Source organism: Schistocerca americana, chromosome 1, assembly GCF_021461395.2.
Source record: "Schistocerca americana isolate TAMUIC-IGC-003095 chromosome 1, iqSchAmer2.1, whole genome shotgun sequence".
Classification (NCBI taxonomy): Eukaryota; Metazoa; Arthropoda; class Insecta; order Orthoptera; family Acrididae; genus Schistocerca; species Schistocerca americana.
The window spans coordinates 235,145,920-235,168,335 of NC_060119.1; the positions used below are offsets into that span (position 1 = coordinate 235,145,920).

General features: G+C 38.9%; 1 protein-coding gene across 1 annotated transcript in view; it reads left to right on the forward strand.

Annotated features, from left to right (window-relative positions):
- Nucleotides 1-22,416, forward strand: part of LOC124621755 (probable cleavage and polyadenylation specificity factor subunit 2) — a 185,372-nt gene that overhangs the window by 143,108 nt on the left and 19,848 nt on the right. The window contains exons 11-14 of the mRNA XM_047147168.1: nucleotides 11,495-11,580; nucleotides 12,319-12,596; nucleotides 21,732-21,870; nucleotides 22,024-22,076. Coding sequence (XP_047003124.1) covers nucleotides 11,495-11,580; nucleotides 12,319-12,596; nucleotides 21,732-21,870; nucleotides 22,024-22,076 — 556 coding nt within the window. The remainder of the gene's footprint in view (nucleotides 1-11,494; nucleotides 11,581-12,318; nucleotides 12,597-21,731; nucleotides 21,871-22,023; nucleotides 22,077-22,416) is intronic.

Sequence of the window (22,416 nt, forward strand, 5' to 3'; positions counted from 1 at the left end):
GCTGTTATTGGCTGACAAAAATGGATCACTATCTTGATATCACTGCTTCAGAAACTAATGCCCTGTGTTTGGTGGAATTCGTGCTTTCAGAATACCAAAAATGCAGTGTGCATGTTGCTGCACATCATAGCTCTTCCTAAAACACTTTTTTTTTTGGGGGACGGAGGGCTTCATTTCCTAAAGTGCCGGGACACTCTGCGCCGCTATATAAAACCTTTACCATTCGAAGGATTGATAAGTTTTCATCAGGGTGTATACGACCCGGGACAACCGGGAGATCTGGGAAAAACCTGGGAATTTTTTCATCTGGGAGAAAACCGGGAAAAACCCGGGAATTGTAAAGAATTCCGGGAATTTTTCATTGTTTTAGTTTTCAGTTAAATTTTTGTGATTTTGACTGGTAAGAACCAATACTCTAACAAAGGATATTACTGTACCCCGCTATTGCAGAATAATGCTGCAGCAACAAAACGTGAACAGGGGAAAGGAAATGCGCCGTATACAACAACAAAACACAGTGCTCATACAAGCGTCTGCCAACAGCAAAGTGTGTCAAAGGCTTTAGGAAGACTACAATGCATCATAACAACAAATTGCCTCCGATAAGTGTGATGTGACAACCTGTTCAAATTGGATTCGTTTGAGCAGTTGCAGGCAGGCACTTGCGCATGCGCAGTTGAGCTGCATATGAGTTGTACCTTCTTTCGCTTCTGGTTACAGAACTATTGCTGGGCGCCACTACTTAATATCGCCCCGGTTCGGAAATATAGTAAATCTGGCACTGATGCCCAGAGCAGTCTGAGTTGTGGTGGGGAGATGGGTTGTCTCCAAGCGACCTGTGTTCACGTTCAGTGATTTTGTTGTTTCCTCTTCGATTTTGTTGTTTCCTCTTCGTTTATTGCTCTCACGTTAAATGGTTGTTGTTGTTGCTGTTGTGGTCTTCAGTCCTGAGACTGGTTTGATGCAGCTCTCCATGCTACTCTATCCTGTGCAAGCTTCTTCATCTCCCAGTACCTACTGCAGCCTACGTCCTTCTGAATCTGCATAGTGTATTCATCTCGTGGTCTCCCTCTTCGATTTTTACCCTCCACGCTACCCTCCAATTCTAAATTGGTGATCCCTCGATGTCTCAAAACATGTCCTACCAACCGATCCCTTCTTTTAGTCAAGTTGTGCCACAAGCACCTCTTCTCCCTAATTCTATTCAATACCTCCTCATTAGTTATGTGATCTACCCATCTAATCCTCAGCATTCTTCTGTAGCACCACATTTCGAAAGCTTCGATTCTCTTCTTGTCCAAACTATTTATCGTCCGCATTTCACTTCCATACATGGCTACACTCCATACAAATACTTTCAGAAACAGCTTCCAGACATTTAAATCTATACTCGATGTTAAAAAATTTTTCTTCTTCAGAAACGCTTTCCTTTGCCATTGCCAGTCTACATTTTATATCCTCTCTACTTTGACCATCATCAGTTATTTTGCTCCCCAAATAGCAAAACTCCTTTACTACTTCAAGTGTCTCATTTCCTAATCTAATTCCCTCAGCATCGCCCGACTTAATTCGACTACATTCCATTATCCTCCTTTTGCTTATGTTGATATTCATCTTATACCCTCCTTTCAAGACACTGTCCATTCCGTTCAACTGCTCTTCCAAATCCTTTGCTGTCTCTGACAGAATTACAATGTCATCGGCAAACCTCAAAGTTTTTATTTCTTCTCCATGGATTTTAATACCTACTCCAAACTTTCCCTTTGTTTCCTTTACTGCTTGCTCAATATACAGATTGAATAACATCGAGGATAGGCTACAACCTTGTCTCAATCCCTTCCCAACCACTGCTTCCCTTTCATACCCCTCAACTATTATAACTGCGATCTGTTTTCTGTACAAATTGTAAATAGCCTTTCGCTCCCTGTATTTTACCCCTGCCACCTTCAGAATTTGAAAGAGAGTATTCCAGTCAACATTGTCAAAAGCTTTCTCTAAGTCTACAAATGCTAGAAACGTAGGTTTGCCTTTCCTTAATCTTTCTTCTAAGATAAGTCGTAGGGTCAGTATTGCTTCACGTGTTCCACCATTTCTACGGAATCCAAACTGATCTTCCCCGAGGTCGGCTTCTACTAGTTTTTCCATTCGTCTGTAAAGAATTCGTGTTAGTATTTTGCAGCTGTGACTGATAGTTCGGTAAGTTTCACATCTGTCAACACCTGCTTTCTTTGGGATTGGAATTATTATATTCTTCTTGAAGTCTGAGGGTATTTCGCCTGTCTCATACATCTTGCTCACCAGATGGTAGAGTTCTGTCAGGACTGGCTCTCCCAAGGCTGTCAGTATCTCTAATGGAATGTTGTTTCGACTCAGGTCTTTCAGTGCTCTGTCAAACTCTTCACGCAGTATCATATCTCCCATTTCATCTTCATCTACATCCTCTTCCATTTCCATAATATTGTCTTCAAGTACATCGCCCTTCTATAGACCCTCTATATACTCCTTCCACCTTTCTGCTTTTCCTTCTTTGCTTAGAACTGGGTTTCCATCTGAGCTCTTGATATTCATGCAAGTGGTTCTCTTTTCTCCAAAGGTCTCTTTAATTTTCCTATAGGCAGCATCTATCTTACCCCCAGTGAGGTTAGCCTCTACATCCTTACATTTGTCCTCTAGCCATCCCTGCTTAGCCATTTTGCACTTCCTGTCGATATCATTTTTGAGACGTTTGTATTCCTTTTTGCCTGCTTCATTTACTACATTTTTATATTTTCTCCTTTCATCATTTAAATTCAATATGTCTTCTGTTGCCCAAGGGTTTCTACTAGCCCCCGTCTTTTTACCTATTTGATCATCTGCTAACTTCACTATTTCATCCCTCAAAGCTACCCATTCTTCTTCTACTGTATTTCTTTCCCCCATTCCTGTCAATTGTTCCCTTATGCTCTCCCTGAAACCCTGTACAGCCTCTGGTTCTTTCAGTTTATCCAGGTCCCATCTCCTTAAATTCCCACCTTTTTGCAGTTTCTTCAGTTTTAATCTACAGTTCATAACCAATAGATTGTGGTCAGAGTCCACATCTGCCCCTAGAAATGTCTTACAATTTAAAACCTGGTTCCTAAATCTCTGTCTTACCATTGTATAATCTGTCTGATATCTTCTAGTATCTCCAGGGTTCTTCCATGTATACAACCTTCTTTCATGATTCTTGAACCAAGTGTTAGCTGTGATTAAGTTATGCTCTGTGCAAAATTCTACCAGGCGGCTTCCTCTTTCATTCCTTAGCCCCAATCCATATTCACCTACTATGTTTCCTTCTCTCCCTTTTCCTACTGTTGAATTCCAGTCACCCATGACCATTAAATTTTCGTCTCCCTTCACTACCTGAATAATTTCTTTTATCTAATCATACATTTCATCAATTTCTTCGTCATCTGCAGAGCTAGTTGGCATATAAACTTGTACTACTGTAGTAGGCGTGGGCTTCGTGTCTATTTTGGCCACAATAATGCGTTCACTATGCTGTTTGTAGTAGCTTACCCGTACTCCTATTTTTTTTATCCATTATTAAACCTACTCCTGCATTACTCTTATTTGATTTTGTATCTATAACCCTGTATTCACCTAATCAGAAGTCTTGTTCCTCTTGCCACCGAACTTCGCTAATTCCCACTATATCTACCTTTAACCTATCCACTTCCCCTTTTAAATTTTCTAACCTACCTGCCCGATTAAGGGATCTGACATTCCACGCTCCTATCCGTAGAACGCCAGTTTTCTTTCTCCTGATAACGATGTTCTCCTGAGTAGTCCCCACCCGGAGATCCGAATGGGGGACTATTTTATCTCCGGAATATTTTACCCAAGAGGACGCCATCATCATTTAATCATACAGTAAAGCTGCATGCCCTCAGGAAAAATTACGGCTGTAGTTTTCCCTTGCTTTCAGCCGTTCGCAGTACCAGAACAGCAAGGCCATTTTGGTTAGTGTTACAAGGCCAGATCAGTCAATCATCCAGATTGTTGCTCCTGCAACTACTGAAAAGGCTGCTGCCCCTCTTCAGGAACCACACGTTTGTCTGGCCTCTCAACAGATACCCCCTCCATTGTGGTTGCACCTACGGTATGGCTATCTGTATCGTTGAGGCACGCAAGCCTCCCCCATCAACGGCACGGGCACGGTCCATGGTTCATGGGGGGGAGGCAATGATTAAATGATATCAAACTGATTTTTGCGGCCGGGAGTTATCTAATGAATTAAAATACGTTCGCGTAATTACGGAAGTCTAAAATATGTTATTAGTTTCAGAGTTTATTTCCACCTTCCTGACAGTCAAGCATTAATCGCCTTGCAGAACAATGAAGTTATTTTTGTCGGTTTGCTAAAGAGATTTGGGTTTCATTATTCTTTTCTGCTTTATTTCAAACGAAGTGTTAGTTTCACACTATTGGCTAGTTTCAACTGTTCGCTGCATTTCAAGTGCACGTATGGCATTATGCCGTAATAAAGAACCAAACATGAGTTAATATAGCACTGATACTCCAAGAAAATTTACATACGAATCTGGACATATGAATGTGCATTTTGAGCTGAATTATGCATTTTAGTATGGTTCACGAAATTGCGATGCTCTTTAAGTATCCTCTGATGTCTTGTTTCTTTTATGACATAATGTAAGATCTTTTAATGTTTTACATGTACGAACATATGGGCTTCCTGCGTCATCGTAGCTGCGTAAGCACGGTGACATCTATTATCTGGCGCTCTCTTCCAATTGCTGAAACGAACCTATTTCTAACAGGTCGCAGGAAATATTGCAAATGGTGGTTTGAAAAGCGTTACATTCAAACCAAATTTTCTTTTACGCAAGATGAACTATGTACAATGAATTTCGTAAATCACAAAGCGTTTGACACTCTTTAAAAATCAACTCTTCGAAGACGGCCATTTGGAAGAATTTCGAGCCCAGAAGATCAGAGATTTACGCCGTTATTAAAAATTTTACTGGCGCATTTGTGTGATGTATCTTAAAGTGTAACACGCACAAAAAAGATCAACATTATATGTGGAAGCTTAGCTTCTCTTCTCTTCCAGCTTATTAATCTTCTAGACCAATATTATATGTGAATGCTGTGTATATTAATTTAAACCATTAACTTTTCTTATTTGTGTGTTCGTGCAACTTAAAGAGTGATCTTGCTATTGGCTGACTACATCACGTGTCCTATTCTGTCATCAGCTGGCGAGATCACGTGACACGAGCGAGTGATCTTGCTATTGGCTGACTACATCACGTGTCCTATTCTGTCATCAGCTGGCGAGATCACGTGACATGAGCTATGACTGGCTTACAAAAGTGCATCGCAATCTTGATTTTAATCCTTCGGAAAGTGACATGCTGTGTTTGGTGGAACTCAAATTTATACCTTCATAATATGGAAATATTCAGTGTACGTGTTGCTGCACATCAAAGGCCTTTCAAAACGTGTTCCCCCTCCCCCCCTGAGTTTCGTTTTCTAAAGTGCCGGGAAATTCTACGTCGATATATAAAACCATAAACATTCAAAGGATTGATGACTCTTAGAGTGCCAAGGAAGAGTATACAGTTACTTAACACGGAAAAAGTGTATTTTCACCCAGGAGAAAGTGTCTTTTCAACTGGGAAATCCAGGAAAAATCCCCGAATTTTTTTTCCTTGTCCACGTATACACCCTGTTAATGTTCTGAGGAAAAGTATATTGTCACCTAACAGAAAAAGTGTATTTTTAACCAAGAAATCCGGAGAAGATCCATAATTTTTTTTTCTCTGTCTGCATATACACCCTTTTACTTGTTTGAAAGCCTTTTTGCTGTGCTTATCTGCATCTCCGCTTATGCTGAGTAGCAATCCATCCTTTTCATAATTGTCATTATTCCAGCCAGGATTTTCCATTATTCTAAATTTATGCCTTTTGATAACACTAAGAGAAATAAAGTAAAGAAAAATTAAATGGCTTACATTTATTTTAGAACCATTTTGTTTTTTTACCTTTTTGCTTACTAACCCTCTAGTCTGCAGTATCACTATTTTTAATCATTGTTGTCGTCGTCATCATCATACTAATAGCACAACTGTGAAATTGTATCTTTGTTGTCACACGTATTTAGCTGTTTCTTTCGAATATGTTGCTATTTCTGATGTTCTTGTTATTGTGGGACCTGAGAACACAGCTGTTTTTTCCAAATACCAATCGGATTTTGCTCCTGCACTGACGTGAGAATGTTAAAATGTCCCTTGCTTCCAAATATATTGCCTGCCTGGCGCTTTCTCGTTGGCTGTGTAGAACTAGTTGAGACATCCCCTTTCATTCCCATCATACATCTTGGTGAGCGTCAACAACATTGGAGCAAGAAACACGTTAGTACACCACTGGCACCTATCTAGACTTTTACCATCACCTGCAAAAATGAACACTGTTGTTGAGTATGGGTCCAATTTTAAAGTCAGTTTAATTCCAACTACAAGTGGATTTAGGCAAAGAGCAGTTTAAATGTCGTAGATGATCATAAAAAGTCGAAGTACGTGGTATAGATTCCCTTGGTTGGCAATACAACAAAGTTTGCTACTTGCTTACTACTCTGTGCCATGTCACCATCTCAGCCAAGCTTGTGTCACTGTTCCCCTTCAAACTCTTCTGTAGCGTTGAGCTTGAGCAGCTGCAGTAACTGAAAGAGCGCAATTACAGTTCAGTCATATTGCTGAACTTTCACTTGTCCCGCAATTTAGTAACATCTGTTTATACTATCTCCATGATGGATGTTGCTGCTGAAATCTGTTCTCACGATAACTGTTACAGTCAGTTTAATATGATTTATTTCCTTTTTTAGACATTTCATTCTGGATTAATTTTCCTTCTTGTTTCAGCTGAATGGCACCCTCATGTTCAATAGATGATTAAAAACTAGTAATGTTTTTATCCGGTATTCTGATATGTGAACAGCGACCAAATTTCTCATTTGCAATGCGCTTAGTAAATCATTACAGTCTCTCATTATCAAATAAAATATTAGTCTGGGTTCTGAATCAACTAATGTTTTTTGAAGGACAACATTTCTGGTTTGACTGTTACCTTTAATTACAAAGTGGTGTTAATGCTTGTATACAATATCCATACATGTGCAAGAATGTTTATTGTAAATCTGTTAAAATACAACAAAAGATTTTTATTTTTTTACCAAATACAACAGAAGTTTGTAAGATGATAGAATCTAATGCTATTTTGTCCTGTTTTTCACAAAACCAACAAATCTGAATCATATCAATAGACTAGTTCATAGTTTCTCATATACCTCTGAGCTAGTGCCACACGAGTCAGTGTCACATGACTCTTCGAGCAACGTCAGTGCTGCATCAAACACTTTGGTGTATCAGGAAATATATAGCTTGTTTGAACATGAGTATCACCGACCAAGCCCTGCCCTTATGAATTCTTCGAAATAAATCTGCACACGACTTCGGTAGCCAAAGATTCATTTCTAAATATAAGACTATCCCTGTGTACTCTACTAAAGCTAAACTCTGCCCAAATAGGCCATGAAGGGCTAATGGTACTGACCGGCCGCCGTGTCATCGTCAGCCCACAGGCGTCACTGGATGTGGATGGAGGGGGCTTGTGGTCAGCACACTGCTCTCCCATCCATTGCTAGTTTACGAGGCTGGAATCACTACTTCTCAATCGAGTAGCTCTTCAGTTTGTCTCACAAGGGCTGAGTGTATCCTGCTTGCTAACAGTGCTCGGCAGGCTGGATTGTCACCCCTACACGTGTCAGCCCAGCCCGACCGTGCTTAACTTCGGTGATCTGATAGGAACTAGTGTCACCACTGCGGCAAGGCTGTTAGCCGTGTCCTCTGCTAAACAACATAAAATTGTTGACCTTAGCAGCAAGCAGCAAAAGTTTAATCTGTCAATATAAGATGACACTGTATGATGAATTTGGGAAAAAATCTCTTCTTATAATAAGGTAAATACAGTACATAGGGCAACACCAATGGTCACAGATTTGTTCGACCCATTGGAGAGTGTCGCAGAGATGCTGAAGAAACTGAACTGCCATACTCTTGAAGATAAGACATAAACTATCTACATCAACATCTTCACCAATACTGTACAAACCACCGTGAAGTGCGTGGCAGAGAGTACATCCCATTGTACCAGTTATTAGGGTTCTTTTCCGTTCCACTCGTGTACGGAGCATGGGAAGAATGAATGCCTGTGTGCATGCTGTAATTATTGTAATCTTGACCACACAATCCCTATGCAAGTGATAAGTAGGGGGCTGTAGTACATTCCTAGAGTTATCATTTAAAGCCGATTCTTGAAATTTTGTTAGTGGACCCTTTCAGGATAGTTTACATCTATCTTCAAGAGTTTGCCAGTTCACTCTCTTCAGCATTTCTGTGATAGTCTCTCACAGGTTAAACAAACCTGTGACTATTTTTGCTGCCCTTCTCTGCATGCATTCAATATCCCATATTAGTCCTACTTTGTATAGGTCCCACACAGTTGAGCAATATTCTTAAATGGGTTGGATGAGTGATGTGTAAGCCTTTGTAGACTGATTGTACATCCCCAGTATTCTATTAATAAACAGAAGTCTACCACATACATTACCCACGACTGAGTCTTATGTGATCATTCCATTTCATATCCCTACAAAGTGTTATACCTAGGTATTTGTAAGAGTTGGCTAACTGATGTTATAGTCATAGAATGCAATGGTTTTGTTTCCCCCTTTGTGTGTGTGTGTGTGTGTGTGTGTGTGTGTGTGTGTGTGTGAAGTGCACAGTTTTACATTTCTCAACACTTACAAGAAGTCACCAATAATTAATACACAACATAAACAGCAAGGTTTCCAACACGGTTCCCTGGGACACATCTGAAGTTACTTCTACATCTGACGATGACTCTCCATCCATAACATGCTGCATCCTCCCTATCAAAAAGTTCTCAATCCAGTCACAAATTTCACTTGATACCCTATATGATCATACTTCTGACAAGAAAAATAGGTGTGGTGCTGAGTCAAACACTTTCTGGAAATCAAGAAATACTACATCTTCCTGACAGCCTTGATCACTACATCTTCCTGACTGCCTTGATCCAAAGCTTTCAGTACGATGTGTGAGGAAAGTGCGAGTTGTGTTTCACAGGGTTGATGTATTCAGAATTCATGTTGGTTGGCATGGCAGAGGTCATTTTGTTCAAGATACCTCATTATGCTTGACCTCAGAATGTGTTCTAAGAATGTGCAACAGATGGGTGTCAAGGATACTGGGTTATAGTTTTGTGGATCGCTTCTACTACCCTCCTGGTTACTGATTTAGGTTTTCCGTGATTTCCCTAAATCACTTGAGGCAAATGCCGAGATGGTTCCTTTGAAAGGGCACGGCCGATTTCCTTCCCCATCCTTCTCTCACCCGAGCTTGCGCTCCGTCTCTAATGACCTCGTTGTCGACGGGACATTAAACACTAATCTCCTCCTCCTCCTCTACTACCCTCCTTGCAAACAGGTGTGACCTGTACCTTTTTTCCAATTATTGGGCATGGTTTTTTTGTTTGAGAGATCTATGATAGATTGTAATTAGAAGAGGAGCTAACTCAGCTGCAGTTCAGTATGGAATCTTATAAGGATTCCATTGGGCCCTGTAGCTTTGTTCACTTTTAACGTTTTTAGCTGTTCCTTGACACCACTGACATTAATACTGATTTCACTGATCTTTTCAAGGATACAAGGATTAAATTGGGGCAATTATCCCATGTTTTTGTGTGTATACGGACATTTGAAAACAGAGTTGAGGATTTCAGCTTTTGCTTTGCTATGCTCAATTTTTGTTCCTGTCTCATTCACTAGGGACTGGATACTAGCTTTGGTGTGCCACTAACAGCCTTTACATATGACCAGAATTTGAGTCTTGGGGAAGATTATTTGACAATATTCTGCTACGGTAGCCATTGATGGCTTCATGCATTGCTCTTTAGACAGCCAAATGTGTTTAATTCAACATCTCTCTATCTGTATCCGTATGCTTTGTTTTGCATCTATTATGCAGCAATCTCTGTTTCTTTAGAAGTTTCTTTACAGTGACTGTGCACCATGGAGGGACCCTCCTATTATGAACTCTTCTACTATGTACATATTTATCCAGTGCATGATCAACTATTCTTTTAAGCTTGAACCACAGTTCCTCTGCATGCTGCTGCCCTGTGCTGAAAATTTCAAGTTCCTCATTAGATATGACACTACTGCTTTTTTTTAGTTTGCTTAACGTGTATACCTTTCTGCTTTTTTTTAGTTGTCCTTTGTACTTTGGTAATCATTGTTGCCACATCATAGTCACTGATGTGGACATGCTCTATGAGGTCAGATATGTTTGTTGCCATTAGATCCAATATATTTCCATCATGAGTGGGGTTCTGAAGTATAAGGTGTTTCACAGGATGTCTAACACGCCCACCACAGATAATACTGTAATTTTTTCAGTCCTGACAAAGCGTACTTACAAAGTCTCAAGAACTGGCTTTAATTGATGATTGTAGGAATGTACTACAACCCTCTAACTATTGCTCACGTTGGGATTATGAGAATTAGAATGAGATTAGATTAATTACAGCACACACACACACAGGTGTTTAAACAATCATTCTTCTTGTACTCAATACATTAATGGAACGGGAAGAAGTCCTAATAACTGGCACATTGCGAAATACCTTCTGCCATACATTTCACAGTGATTTGCAGATATAGATGTAGATGTAGTGAAAGATCCCAGTCTCACCTGTTCCACACCTCTGCAATTTCACATTTCCTTTTTCTTCTGAAGATGTAACTGAAAATTTTTTATGTTTGTATCTAATTACAAATGCTGGTCTGTCAGTTGTACTCAACTTGTTTGGATGACAATTACAAAGTCACTCTTTTTGTGCCTCATATTTTCTTCATTCTTCCATACAAATGTTACTAGACATTCAACTATCTCTTGACAGTACAAATATAAATAAAACACTTCAGTATTCTGTTCTACATTGAGTCACACATTGGCTGTAATAATAATAATAATAATAATAATAATAAGCATTGAGAGGCAAAAAGTGATCATCACAGTCCTGACAATCATCTTACTACTGCTTTGTTTAAATCCAGATAGTTAACTGGGCTATTAATACAGCATTAAAGACTCCTACAGATGAAGACCACGCCAGTTTGAAGAATATTATACTCTTGTGTTGCGCAGTATAGGAAACTATCATAAATATTATGTCTCCATCCTACTAACCTTTAATTATATTTAATGATAGTATATTATATTTCACTCTCCTGTAATTTTAGTTTTTTAGAAATCAGATTAGTAATTTTAGAATCCTACCATATAATTTTAGAAACACTGATCCATTATATTCTTGCTGCACACAGATTTGAATGATAGGTAGTTACATACCTAAATTTTGTTTATTATAGATCAGAGGACTACAAGATGGTTGACTCTAATCCTGAAGCAGAAGATAACAAGGAGAATGTTGAAATTAAGGAAGAAGAAGTAACAGGTGGGTTGACTCTGGACATGTGTATTTTAAGAAGTGATTTCTGTCATGTTGTGACACACAAGGACATTTTAGTTAAAGTGAGTCTTGTGTTCTAATTTTTGTATTTTGTATCAAGAATGGATTGCAGAAAGTGTTCACCTGTGCTTCTATCACCTCCATGATGATGTAGCAGCTCCTGCTGAGATTGCAGAGGATTTGAAGTGCCAAAATCACTGATGAAAACACAGCATTACACCTGCCATTCATCCACTTTTGACTTAATCTGTTTGCAGCCAGGAATATGATGTCTACTATAGAGTTTTCCTGTGCACACATATCCGTCATCATTTCAGGAAATGCCCAAAAATGTGACAGTTGTTGTTTTACAGTCTGTTCTGATTTTTCACTTTCCACACCATCCTATCAAATCATATGCTTTCACTCCACCATTAGTGATTCTCCAGTCTTATTATAATGATTAGAAACTTTCAAAGCCTTCTTTCTCTCATTGTTTGTCAGACTCTGCAAAAGGCATGCATTTGTTTGAAAAATTCTACACTCTAGTAACATTAACACACATTAATTAGCCACCACCAGTTTTTCATTCTCAAATGTCTTCTGTCCTTTTCGAATGTAGTATATGCTTGAAGGTGCTCTTTATGCATGCTACATAGTATGGAAGTAAGATAATTTTATTTGTTGTTTGGTTCCAGTCTTTTGTACCGACACTTTTGCCTTCAGAAATTATCTTTGTTTTAGTGGACATCACTGAAGTGCCTACGAAGTGTGTGTCATCTGTACGCCAAGTGCGTGTTGTAGCACAAGTCCAGTTCATTGATTTTGAGGGCCGCTCAGATGGTGAAAGTTTGCAAAAAATCTTGGGCCAATTGAAACCACGTCGATTAATCCTTGTGCGAGGAAACACAGAAGGAGTACAGATGCTACAAAATGCATGTAGACATTGGGGAGCAGCTCGTGTATTTGCACCTCAACGTGGAGAAATTGTTGATGCCACAACAGAGACACACATATATCAGGTGAGATATAACTTTATAGAGTAGAGTTTAAATACCAGTTATAGTTATCCTGCACTTTGATGGCAGTGAAAATGTACAGTAGCACTGTAGAACTACTGGTTAAGTCCACCAGCATCACATGATTAGATGGTATTTCTTCCCAGTTCGTTGTCACAAGTAAAGGATATACAACACTTTCATTCTGCAGATTTCTGCATGCCTTGGTGTGTTTTTTGTTGATATTCTTCTATGTGCCGGATATCAGATAATGCCTCAAAGTAAGTTATCGGCTCAACTGTTTCAGTTTTTTATAACCCTGGTAGTTGGTGTGTTTCTTTGTTTTGATTTGTGAGTAGTTTTTGTTTGGTAGCTATCCTGTGTTACTGTATTCACAGTAAAGACACTTCAACCATCAAAATTTTAGCAATACCCAAAGGAATTCCAGACCTTGGCTGCGAGTGCCCGTTGATCGAAATCAGTTGGAAATTTGAAAATTTGAGCTGGACCGGGATTCAAACCCTGATCTCCTGATTGCTAGACAGATTCTCATACCACTGAGCCATCTGGACATCGATCATTGCACTGCATGGACTACCCTAACATACCTCCCATCGGACTCAAATTCTCAGCTTATCAACATACTACATATGTAGTGTCCCTTGCCCGTTATACATTATGCTCATCACTCACGGCATTTCGCTGATTCCCATAAGAGTTTGAGCCTCTGTGCATATGCACTGAAGAGGTCATTTACTGCCCTCCTGGAAAGTTCTCACTCTCAAATTATTTACAGGACTGAGAGCTAGCTGAAACCCGAAGTGGAAAGTTCTGAGATATTCAGCAAGCCATGTAATGTATATCAGAAAGATGGATGAGAAGCCGTAGGATGGGTGTGTTCATTGCAGTTGACAAAAATATTATCTGTATTAAGGTCGAAACTGAGTGTGTCCTTGAAATTACGTGGTTGCATATAGCAGATCTATGTGAAACCAAGTTAATTGTTGGATTTTTACTGGCCACCTGATTCTGCTGTGTTGGTTTTAGAGTCATTCAGAGGAAGTCTATAATCAGTAGCAGGTAAATACTCAGATCATGCTATACTAGTTGGAGGTGATGTCTATGATTTTTCCCCAGTCACTAAAATATTCTACCTTTTTGACTTTGTTTAAATTATTCAGCACAACCTTTTGCATTCTGATTGGAGAAAATCTCTGACCCAGCCAGGAATCAAACCCGGGCCCGTGGGCTTGACAGTCCATCGCGCTGACCACACAGCTGTTGTGGCGGACAGAGAGTATCATGATCTACACACCTTGGAAAGATTTAAAAAAGATACTAACTTTTGATGTGTTATTATTTAAGGCTTGTACTATTTGATGGGTGAATGTATAAATAGCATTCCCAGTTGAGCAACCCTAGAATCCAAGCTGTGATATGCCAAGTAAATTCTTTCCACTTAAGTATCGGACTACTTTTGACAATACTTTTTGTATATTTTGGAAAAAGTTGTCAGTAAGGAAACTGGACGATAATCGTTTAAGTCTGTCATCTCACCTTTATTGGGAAATGGTTTAATAATTGCATACTTGAACCTGTCTGGAAAAATTCCCTATGCCAGTGATGCATTGCATATATCACTAAGGACATTACTTATTAAGTTGGAACAACTTCTCAGAATTCTATTTGAAATTCCATCAACCCCACAAGAGTTTGTATTTTAGAATTTTAATAATTATATTAATTCCAGTGAAGGGTGTTAGTGCTACCTCTAGCTGCTTAAAGTAAAATAAATTGTGAGTGGTATCAGTGATATTTGTAACTAAAGCTCTGCAAAAGTCTGAGACATTGGCTGGAGGGGGGGGGGGGGGGGGGGGGGGGGGGAGCAATTTAAAGACAAACGATTGTACTCAGAAAGAAGAATGTCATATAATTCATAGAGATCATACTTGGTATGTCATTAGCAAACCTCAAACATTTTATTTCTCGTGCCTGATCTTTCATTAGTTCTCCAAATTTCTCCTAGGTTTTCTTTAGTACTTGTTTTAATGTACCGATTGAATAGCAGTGGGGTCAGGCAGCAACTTCATGTCACTCCTTGCCTCCCATTCATATTCGTCTACAGGTAACCTTAGTCTGCCTTCTGCTTGAGTTACAAATTTTTAGATATCCTTTGTTCCCACGATTTTATCCAGTGTGTGTGTGTGTGTGTGTGTGTGTGTGTGTGTGTGTGTGTTCTGTAGTTTAGGAGTTTGTTGTTTGTAGTAGGCCACATGTTGTTATATATAGCTCTCTCTTGATAATCCATCTGGCATGTTCAAAATGCAACTGAGAGGCTGAAAAGCTGGAAGCTTCACATTAAGGATGATACAATATGTGAGGCAATGTGTACTTCAGATGCATAAAAGAATCTCTGTCTTCCCCCCCCCCCCCCCCCCCCCCTAAATTTTAAAGTGTTTCTCTGTGTATGTATTCGTATTCCCCCCTCCCCATTACATTATGCTTCCTCCTTTTGCTTATCATATGACTAGGACTTGTTCGCTCTTAGTTGTTTTCTCACATTATATTGTCATTTTCATCTCTTGTTTCTGAAAACTTTGGTGTGGGGAATCTTTGTACATCTTTCAGTGTAGCATTTGTAAAGTAAATATAATTTGTTTTGTGTTATTTTGTGTGTTTGCATTAGTGAGCCCTATTAATATTGTGCCTTGCAGATTCATAAGAATAATTTTTAATTAGAACCTTAGATCCTGATATGGCTTCTACTGTTTCCCTCATCTTTGTGCACTCATTCTTTCTGTTTGTATGCAGATGATATATATGAGAGTGCTGTTCAGCATTGAATAGTTTTTCTCTGCAGTGAAGAATGCTAGTACATACACACACTGTGTAAGTTTTCTGATAGGTCATAACCTCCCTGTTAGCTGCCAGTTACAGTCTTGCAAATAAAACTGCGTAATTTTGCAATTTATTGGTAACAAATGTTACTACTATAACTCCAGAAAGTAGAAATACAACTATTCATATAAAGGGTGTCTGGGAAAAAGATTCATATATTTATGGAGGATGTAGTATGCAATGAGGAAAGAAAGAAAATTCTGATAAACATTGGTCTTAAACCTTGGAGTTACGATCTATTACCATTACTGTCACCAGTCACCATTCTCTGTGCTGTTCTTCACAACATATGCTCGATGTGACCACCATCCATTGTAATTCATTGCTGGCATGGCATCACGGGCACTGGAAACATGTTCTTGTAGTGTGTCCATATCATTTAAGGGCACTGCATACACCAAGGTCTTTACATGCCCCCAACGCAAATACTTTGTGTTGCATAAACTTGTAGTATGCACTGTTGCCTCATTTGTCTCGTGCCGAAGTGTTCAGTGTGCAAGATTTGTTCCTCATACACGCGCAGGCCATAAATCCAAAGATATGAGGTTTTAAGACGAAATGTTTATGGGAACATTTTTCTTCCCTCAATGCATACTACATCATCTGTAAATATTGGACCCTTTTTGTCTGGATAAAAAGTTGAATACATTAAAACCCCCACTTTTACACTTTTCAAGGTACTCAGAAAAAAAGTGTAAAATGCGGGAAATGTAAAATGTTGAAAATAACTATTTAAGCTGTACAAGTTACATATAGGGCCCACCTTACATTTCTGTAGTTTATGTATGATATATGTATATAGTAGCCATCAAAATACTCGCCAGGCCATTTTTATTATATAATAAATGTTGTCTGAATTTAGTACTATGTTTCACACCTAACATGACATTTACCGACAGTAGCACAACAAACTGCACTAAAAATAATGCAAACCAAGCAGCCCCCATGTTGATTTAAGAGTTTGCAAAGCTGAAGTTACATATTTGGCAGTTTAATAGTGCACTGCATTAAAGATCTCTCTAAAATACATCACTTTTAGTGTAACTTGCCCTGCAAAAGTGACGTCAGCAGATGTTCGCTACCCTCAACTTTCCTAGTTGTTTCTGATTTTGTAAAGGAAAGTGTATGAAATATTGTAAAGTGCATTAAATGTGGCACTATGCTACAGATCAATCTATTTCACATTCACTGGCTTTGTCAACTCGCAACCAAATTGTCACCTTCAAATCAGTCTAGACATCAGGCTATGAGACAGATCAGCCTGTCTCTATAGCCAAGATTTCAGGGGAAAGTACCATACCACACATTAGCCTTTTAAGCACACACTTTATGAAACAATAATGAGGCATTTTATTTATTGTACTGTCCTTGTTTTGAATTATCTTACATAAATGCAACACATGAACAAATACGTGCAGTATTTACCTTTTTTTCCAGAAAAATCCAAAATTGTGAATTGCTGTAATTTGTTTAGGTGAATTTTTTTCTATGTGGTTTTCTGCTTTGTAAACACATGGAAAAGCTTTGTCATCAAAATCTACAGCAAAAGTTTATTTTTTTATTTTTTTCACTGCTGCATTTACAACTGCTCTAGGGGGAACCTCTCTGTCATCATCACTATCACAGTCACTTTCTGCACTGCATCTGCATTTTCCAGTGTATGAAAGCCAATCACATTCTCAACAGATACACTTTCAACAGTGACATCATCATCATCAGTGTGTACAAAATCTTGTGCTGGATGCTCCAACTGCTGCTTTTCCCATGATGAAGCAGTAGTTTTTCAGTGTTGTCATTAATACTTGGGTCCGGTGTGTCAGATCCACTTCCTTACTCTAGTTCAGTGAATCCAGCTTTTCAGAAGCATTTGAAGATGGTGTACTCATTGACTTCTGTCCAAAAAAAATGTGCAGGGCAGCAATCCACTAACAAGAATTTCCTGTTGTGAGTTCCCATTCTTGCATCAGGGCAACACAGTTGCGCCTTTTGAATAATTCTGATGTCATCCATGCTTCATTGTTGGTACTGTAGTTTGTTGACAATGTTTTTATATTTTTAAAATGAAGGTTTAACTTTCTCAAATCCTCAATGTTTGTGCTTAGCATTACTGTCAAGAGAACTTACTGTATTTGCCGCATTACTGTCAAGAACTCAGTGTATTTGCCTCTATGGCAATTTTTTCCTTTGAAGGCAAGTGTTTTGTTTGAAAGGATGGTGAAAAGGAGACCTATTTCATCAGTGCTGCAAATAATCTTCGGTTTACAGTGCTTCATAAGATAACTTACCATCCTCCCAGTCATTAATAGGTTTTACATCTACACTGTTTTTTTCACCACTTGCAGTATTGTATATCACATTGTACTGCTTCTTAAACCTATCAACCCATTAGATGCAGAGAAGTCCGTGATTCCAAGCACATTGCCCACTTTCAGCACCTGTTTGTGAAACATCTCACTGTTCACTGGAGTGTTCAAAGCATGTGCAGTGTGAAACCAGTTCTTTGTAATTTCTTCTAGTTCTGCGGGCGTAGAATAACTGGCATTCTTTTTTTAATTATTTATTTGGGAATTTGGCTCACTGTTGCTCGCGCTTTCCGAGATAGCGTCTTTGCTTTTCACGATGGCATCAATCATACATACAGGCATTCCTAAACTCTGTACTAATGAAACGCATGCTCCACAATCAACTTCAACTCTTTTGAGACTTTTTACCCTCCCTTCCATCAAAAGGGTTTTCCTGTCTCTTTTGGTAACAGCTGTTTTTCCATTTAAAAACTTTCACAGAAAATGCTCAGTTTGGGGGGAAAAAAAACTAACAATACACTTCAGTCACTTCACAAGGCAACAATCATGCTACACGGTACAGACAATAAACCCATGGCACAGCAGGTGATGAGAGTAGCTGTGTTGATTGAAATTGACTCATATTGTCAACCTTAGCAAGCAACTGACACTATGTTCAGTGCATATACAAACAATAAACAAAACTACGGTATATTATCAAGTTAAAGTGGATGTCCTCTGCATATGATCCTAATCACAAGGCAAAGTTAATAGTGAAACAATATAGCTACAATAATGTAAGGATACTACTTATTGTGTATCACAATGTAAGGCGGGATAAAGTTGGTAGTGACAAGAAACAAATGAATGTTCCTCCGAAGTCACACCTTCTTCTGACTTCTGATAAATCGGTTATTCCCATCAGCCACCATGCCAAGTAGAGGTTGCCAGTAGCAGGAGACAAATCACAAATTGTTCCCACTTTCACAGATTCAGGTCGGCTGAGTAGAGTGTCCAGGTGCCAAGAAAGAGAACTGCTTAATGTTTGTAAACACAACTTGAAGACCAACACAATGTCAGTGTCATTTTGTGTCAGTTACGTCTGTGTTTTTTTCCCACAAACATTGTTTCATAAAGCATAAAATCATGTGAAAATTATAAGTATTTTAATGTGAAAAGAGTGCAAGTTAACATAGTGAACATAGGAAATTTGACAGGAGTGATAAAAAATGTTGTAAACAGCAGGAAAATATTAATTCTGGGAATGGTGGAGTGGGGTCCTACTATATTGCAAAGAACTTTTCATGACAATACAGGGTGATTCAAAAAGAATACCACAACTTTAGGAATTTAAAACTCTGCAACGACAAAAGGCAGAGCTAAGCACTATCTGTCGGCGAATTAAGGGAGCTATAAAGTTTCATTTAGTTGTACATTTGTTCGCTTGAGGCGCTGTTGACTAGGCGTCAGCGTCAGTTGATGCTAAGATGGCGACCGCTCAACAGAAAGCTTTTTGCGTTATTGAGTACGGCAGAAGTGAATCGACGACAGTTGTTCAGCATGCATTTCGAACGAAGTATGGTGTTAAACCTCCTGATAGGTGGTGTATTAAACGTTGTTATAAACAGTTTACAGAGAATGGGTGTTTGTGCAAAGGGAAAAGTTCTGGACGGCCGAGAACGAGTGATGTAAATGTAGCACGCATCCAGCAAGCATTTGTTCGCAGCTCAGGAAAATCGACTCGCAGAGCTAGCAGAGAGCTGCAAATTCCACAATCAACTGTATGGAGAGTCCTACGAAAAAGGTTAGTTATGAAACCTTATCGTCTGAAATTGGTTCAAGCACTGTCTGCAGCTGATAAGATTAAAAGAATCGATTTCTGTGATTTTATCCTTGCTCAAATGGAAACAGATGAATCTTTTGTTTCAAAGGTTGTGTTTAATGATGAAGCAACTTTCCACACTAACGGGAAAGTCAACCGTCACAATGTCTATATATGGGGCACTGAGAATCCGCGGGAAACAACTCAGTATGAACGTGACTCGTCTAAGGTGAACGTTTTCTGTGCCATTTCAGCCAATAAAGTTTTTGGTCCCTTTTTCTTCGAAGGTGCTACTGTAACTGGACTACAGTATCTGGAGATGTTAGAGAATTGGCTGTTCCCTCAGCTCGAACAAGAAGCACAACAATTCATATTTCAGCAGGATGGAGTGCCACCACATTGGCACTTATCTGTCCATAACTACCTGAACGTCAACTACCCGAGGCGATGGATCGGCCGCCAGGCAGCCCGTGACAGAGCACTTCATCACTGGCCTCCAAGAAGCCCTGATCTTACCCCCTGCGATTTTTTCTTATGGGGGTATGTTAAGGATATGGTGTTTCGGCCACCTCTCCCAGCCACCATTGATGATTTGAAACGAGAAATAACAGCAGCTATCCAAACTGTTACACCTGATATGCTACAGAGAGTGTGGAACGAGTTGGAGTATCGGGTTGATATTGCTCGAGTGTCTGGAGGGGGTCATATTGAACATCTCTGAACTTGTTTTTGAGTGAAAAAAAAAACCTTTTTAAATACTCTTTCTAATTATGTATAACAGAAGGTTATATTATGTTTCTTTCATTAAATACACATTTTTAAAGTTGTGGTATTCTTTTTGAATCACCCTGTATATTAACGTAAACTATTAAAATTATGAGTGAGCCTGTGATGAAATTCTTAGAAAATATGGCAGTTACAGTTATCCAGACAGTGAAGATAACATTTAGAATTACAGGATGGAAGAAATTATGTAAAATGAGCATATTAGAAAACACCGAGAAATAAAGAACATTTGTGTGTTTAATAGTAGCCGTTCATAATACCTCTACCTACTGTATCACAGGAGTAATATTTCCCTTATTATGTCAGATTCTTATTTTTTAAATATTATTTAGTGCCCATCCTGGGCAACTCAATTTTCCAGCTTATTTGATCAAGCAGGCCTCTCACTTGGCCTCATAAAGCTGAGGGAACTTCACTATAGACCTTCTGGCCTTATAAAATTTGATGTGCCCACTAGGAATCAGACTCAGACTAGTGGTGCTACCCACTAAACAATGAATATAGTTAGTCCTTAAGTTCGGTCTCCTGACTGATTTAGAAGAAAGATAACCATCAACATTCTCCGTAATCTTCGGACACATTCTGTTTTCTGTGGTATTCTAATAAGAATTTAGAATTGAAGATTCAGCTGTCAAAACATGAGATATCCTTTCCAATTTTGCCAATGGTTGTTTACATCTTCTTATTTTTTTATTCAGAAGACAGTTTTTCTTTTACCACTTTTTTTACATGAACCAATATTATCAACTCTTCTGTATAATGTAAGCTGTATGTATTCTTATTTAAAAAGTTGAGATGCTCATATCAAACTGAACTGCAGATCATCTTAACGTTCTGTAATTGGTGGAAATAATGTTTTTTGTGAAACACAACCCATTCATAGCTCCATTCACAAAATTTTTCATGCCGCACTTATTTTTTATTGTTAGCCCCCCCCCAAATGATCTCACTTGCATCACTATAAAATTTACCCTCATGCTCTGAAATTCTTAGTAATGCTAACAGACACATTTAAAAGTAGGAAAAAAAATATTTCATAGCTTTTGGAAATGTTACTTCAATCCTGAAGGAGGAAACGGGACAGGTTTCAGAAGAGATGGCAGATCTCTGACTCCACCTAGAGAGGGAGCCAGTTGAGATACAGTGATCTGACCCTCCTTTCCAAATGTATACCTTATTCTTCTGTGAGAAAGGAACTAACATTTCCAAAAGTAAGTCTTAAGGCAGTACTAGGAAATTTGACTTTTGGAGGTAAACACTGGCCAGCCATTCTGTCTGTTTTAGTAATCTATAAAATGAATTTTCCATTTGATACACTCTGTGTAAAATTTGTTTGATAAGTAAATAACTCTTTCATCCTGTGTTTGTAAGGTTCGGCTGACAGATGCTCTTGTTTCATCACTCCAACTGAAACGTGGAAAAGATGCAGAGCTAGCATGGATAGATGCTCACATAACTACAAGAGAAGCTTCAAAGGATGTAAAACCTGTAGATGCAGATACAGAGAAAGGTATGCTCAAAACTACTTAATTGCACTTACATAAGCTTTCATCTAACCACTCTGATATGTATTTTATCCACTTTATAATACTTGACGTGTGTTGCTTTCCTATTTTCTAAAAAACTGTAATTGGTAACTACGTATTATTTTTCTGTCTTTTAGACGAAAAGGACGATGACCAGATATATACACTGGAACCATTGCCTCTCAATCAGGTAAGATACACAGCTGTTATCAGTTTAGGTTACATCTACATCTACATCCATACTCCGCAATCCACCATACGGTGCGTGGCGGAGGGTACCTCGTACCACAACTAGCATCTTCTCTCCCTGTTCCACTCCCAAACAGAACAAGGGAAAAATGACTGCCTATATGCCTTTGTACGAGCCCTAATCTCTCTTATCTTATCTTTGTGGTCTTTCTGCAAAATGTAAGTTGGCAGCAGTAAAATTGTACTGCAGTCAGCCTCAAATGCTGGTTCTCTAAATTTCCTCAGTAGCGATTCACGAAAAGAACGCCTCCTTTCCTCTAGAGACTCCCACCCGAGTTCCT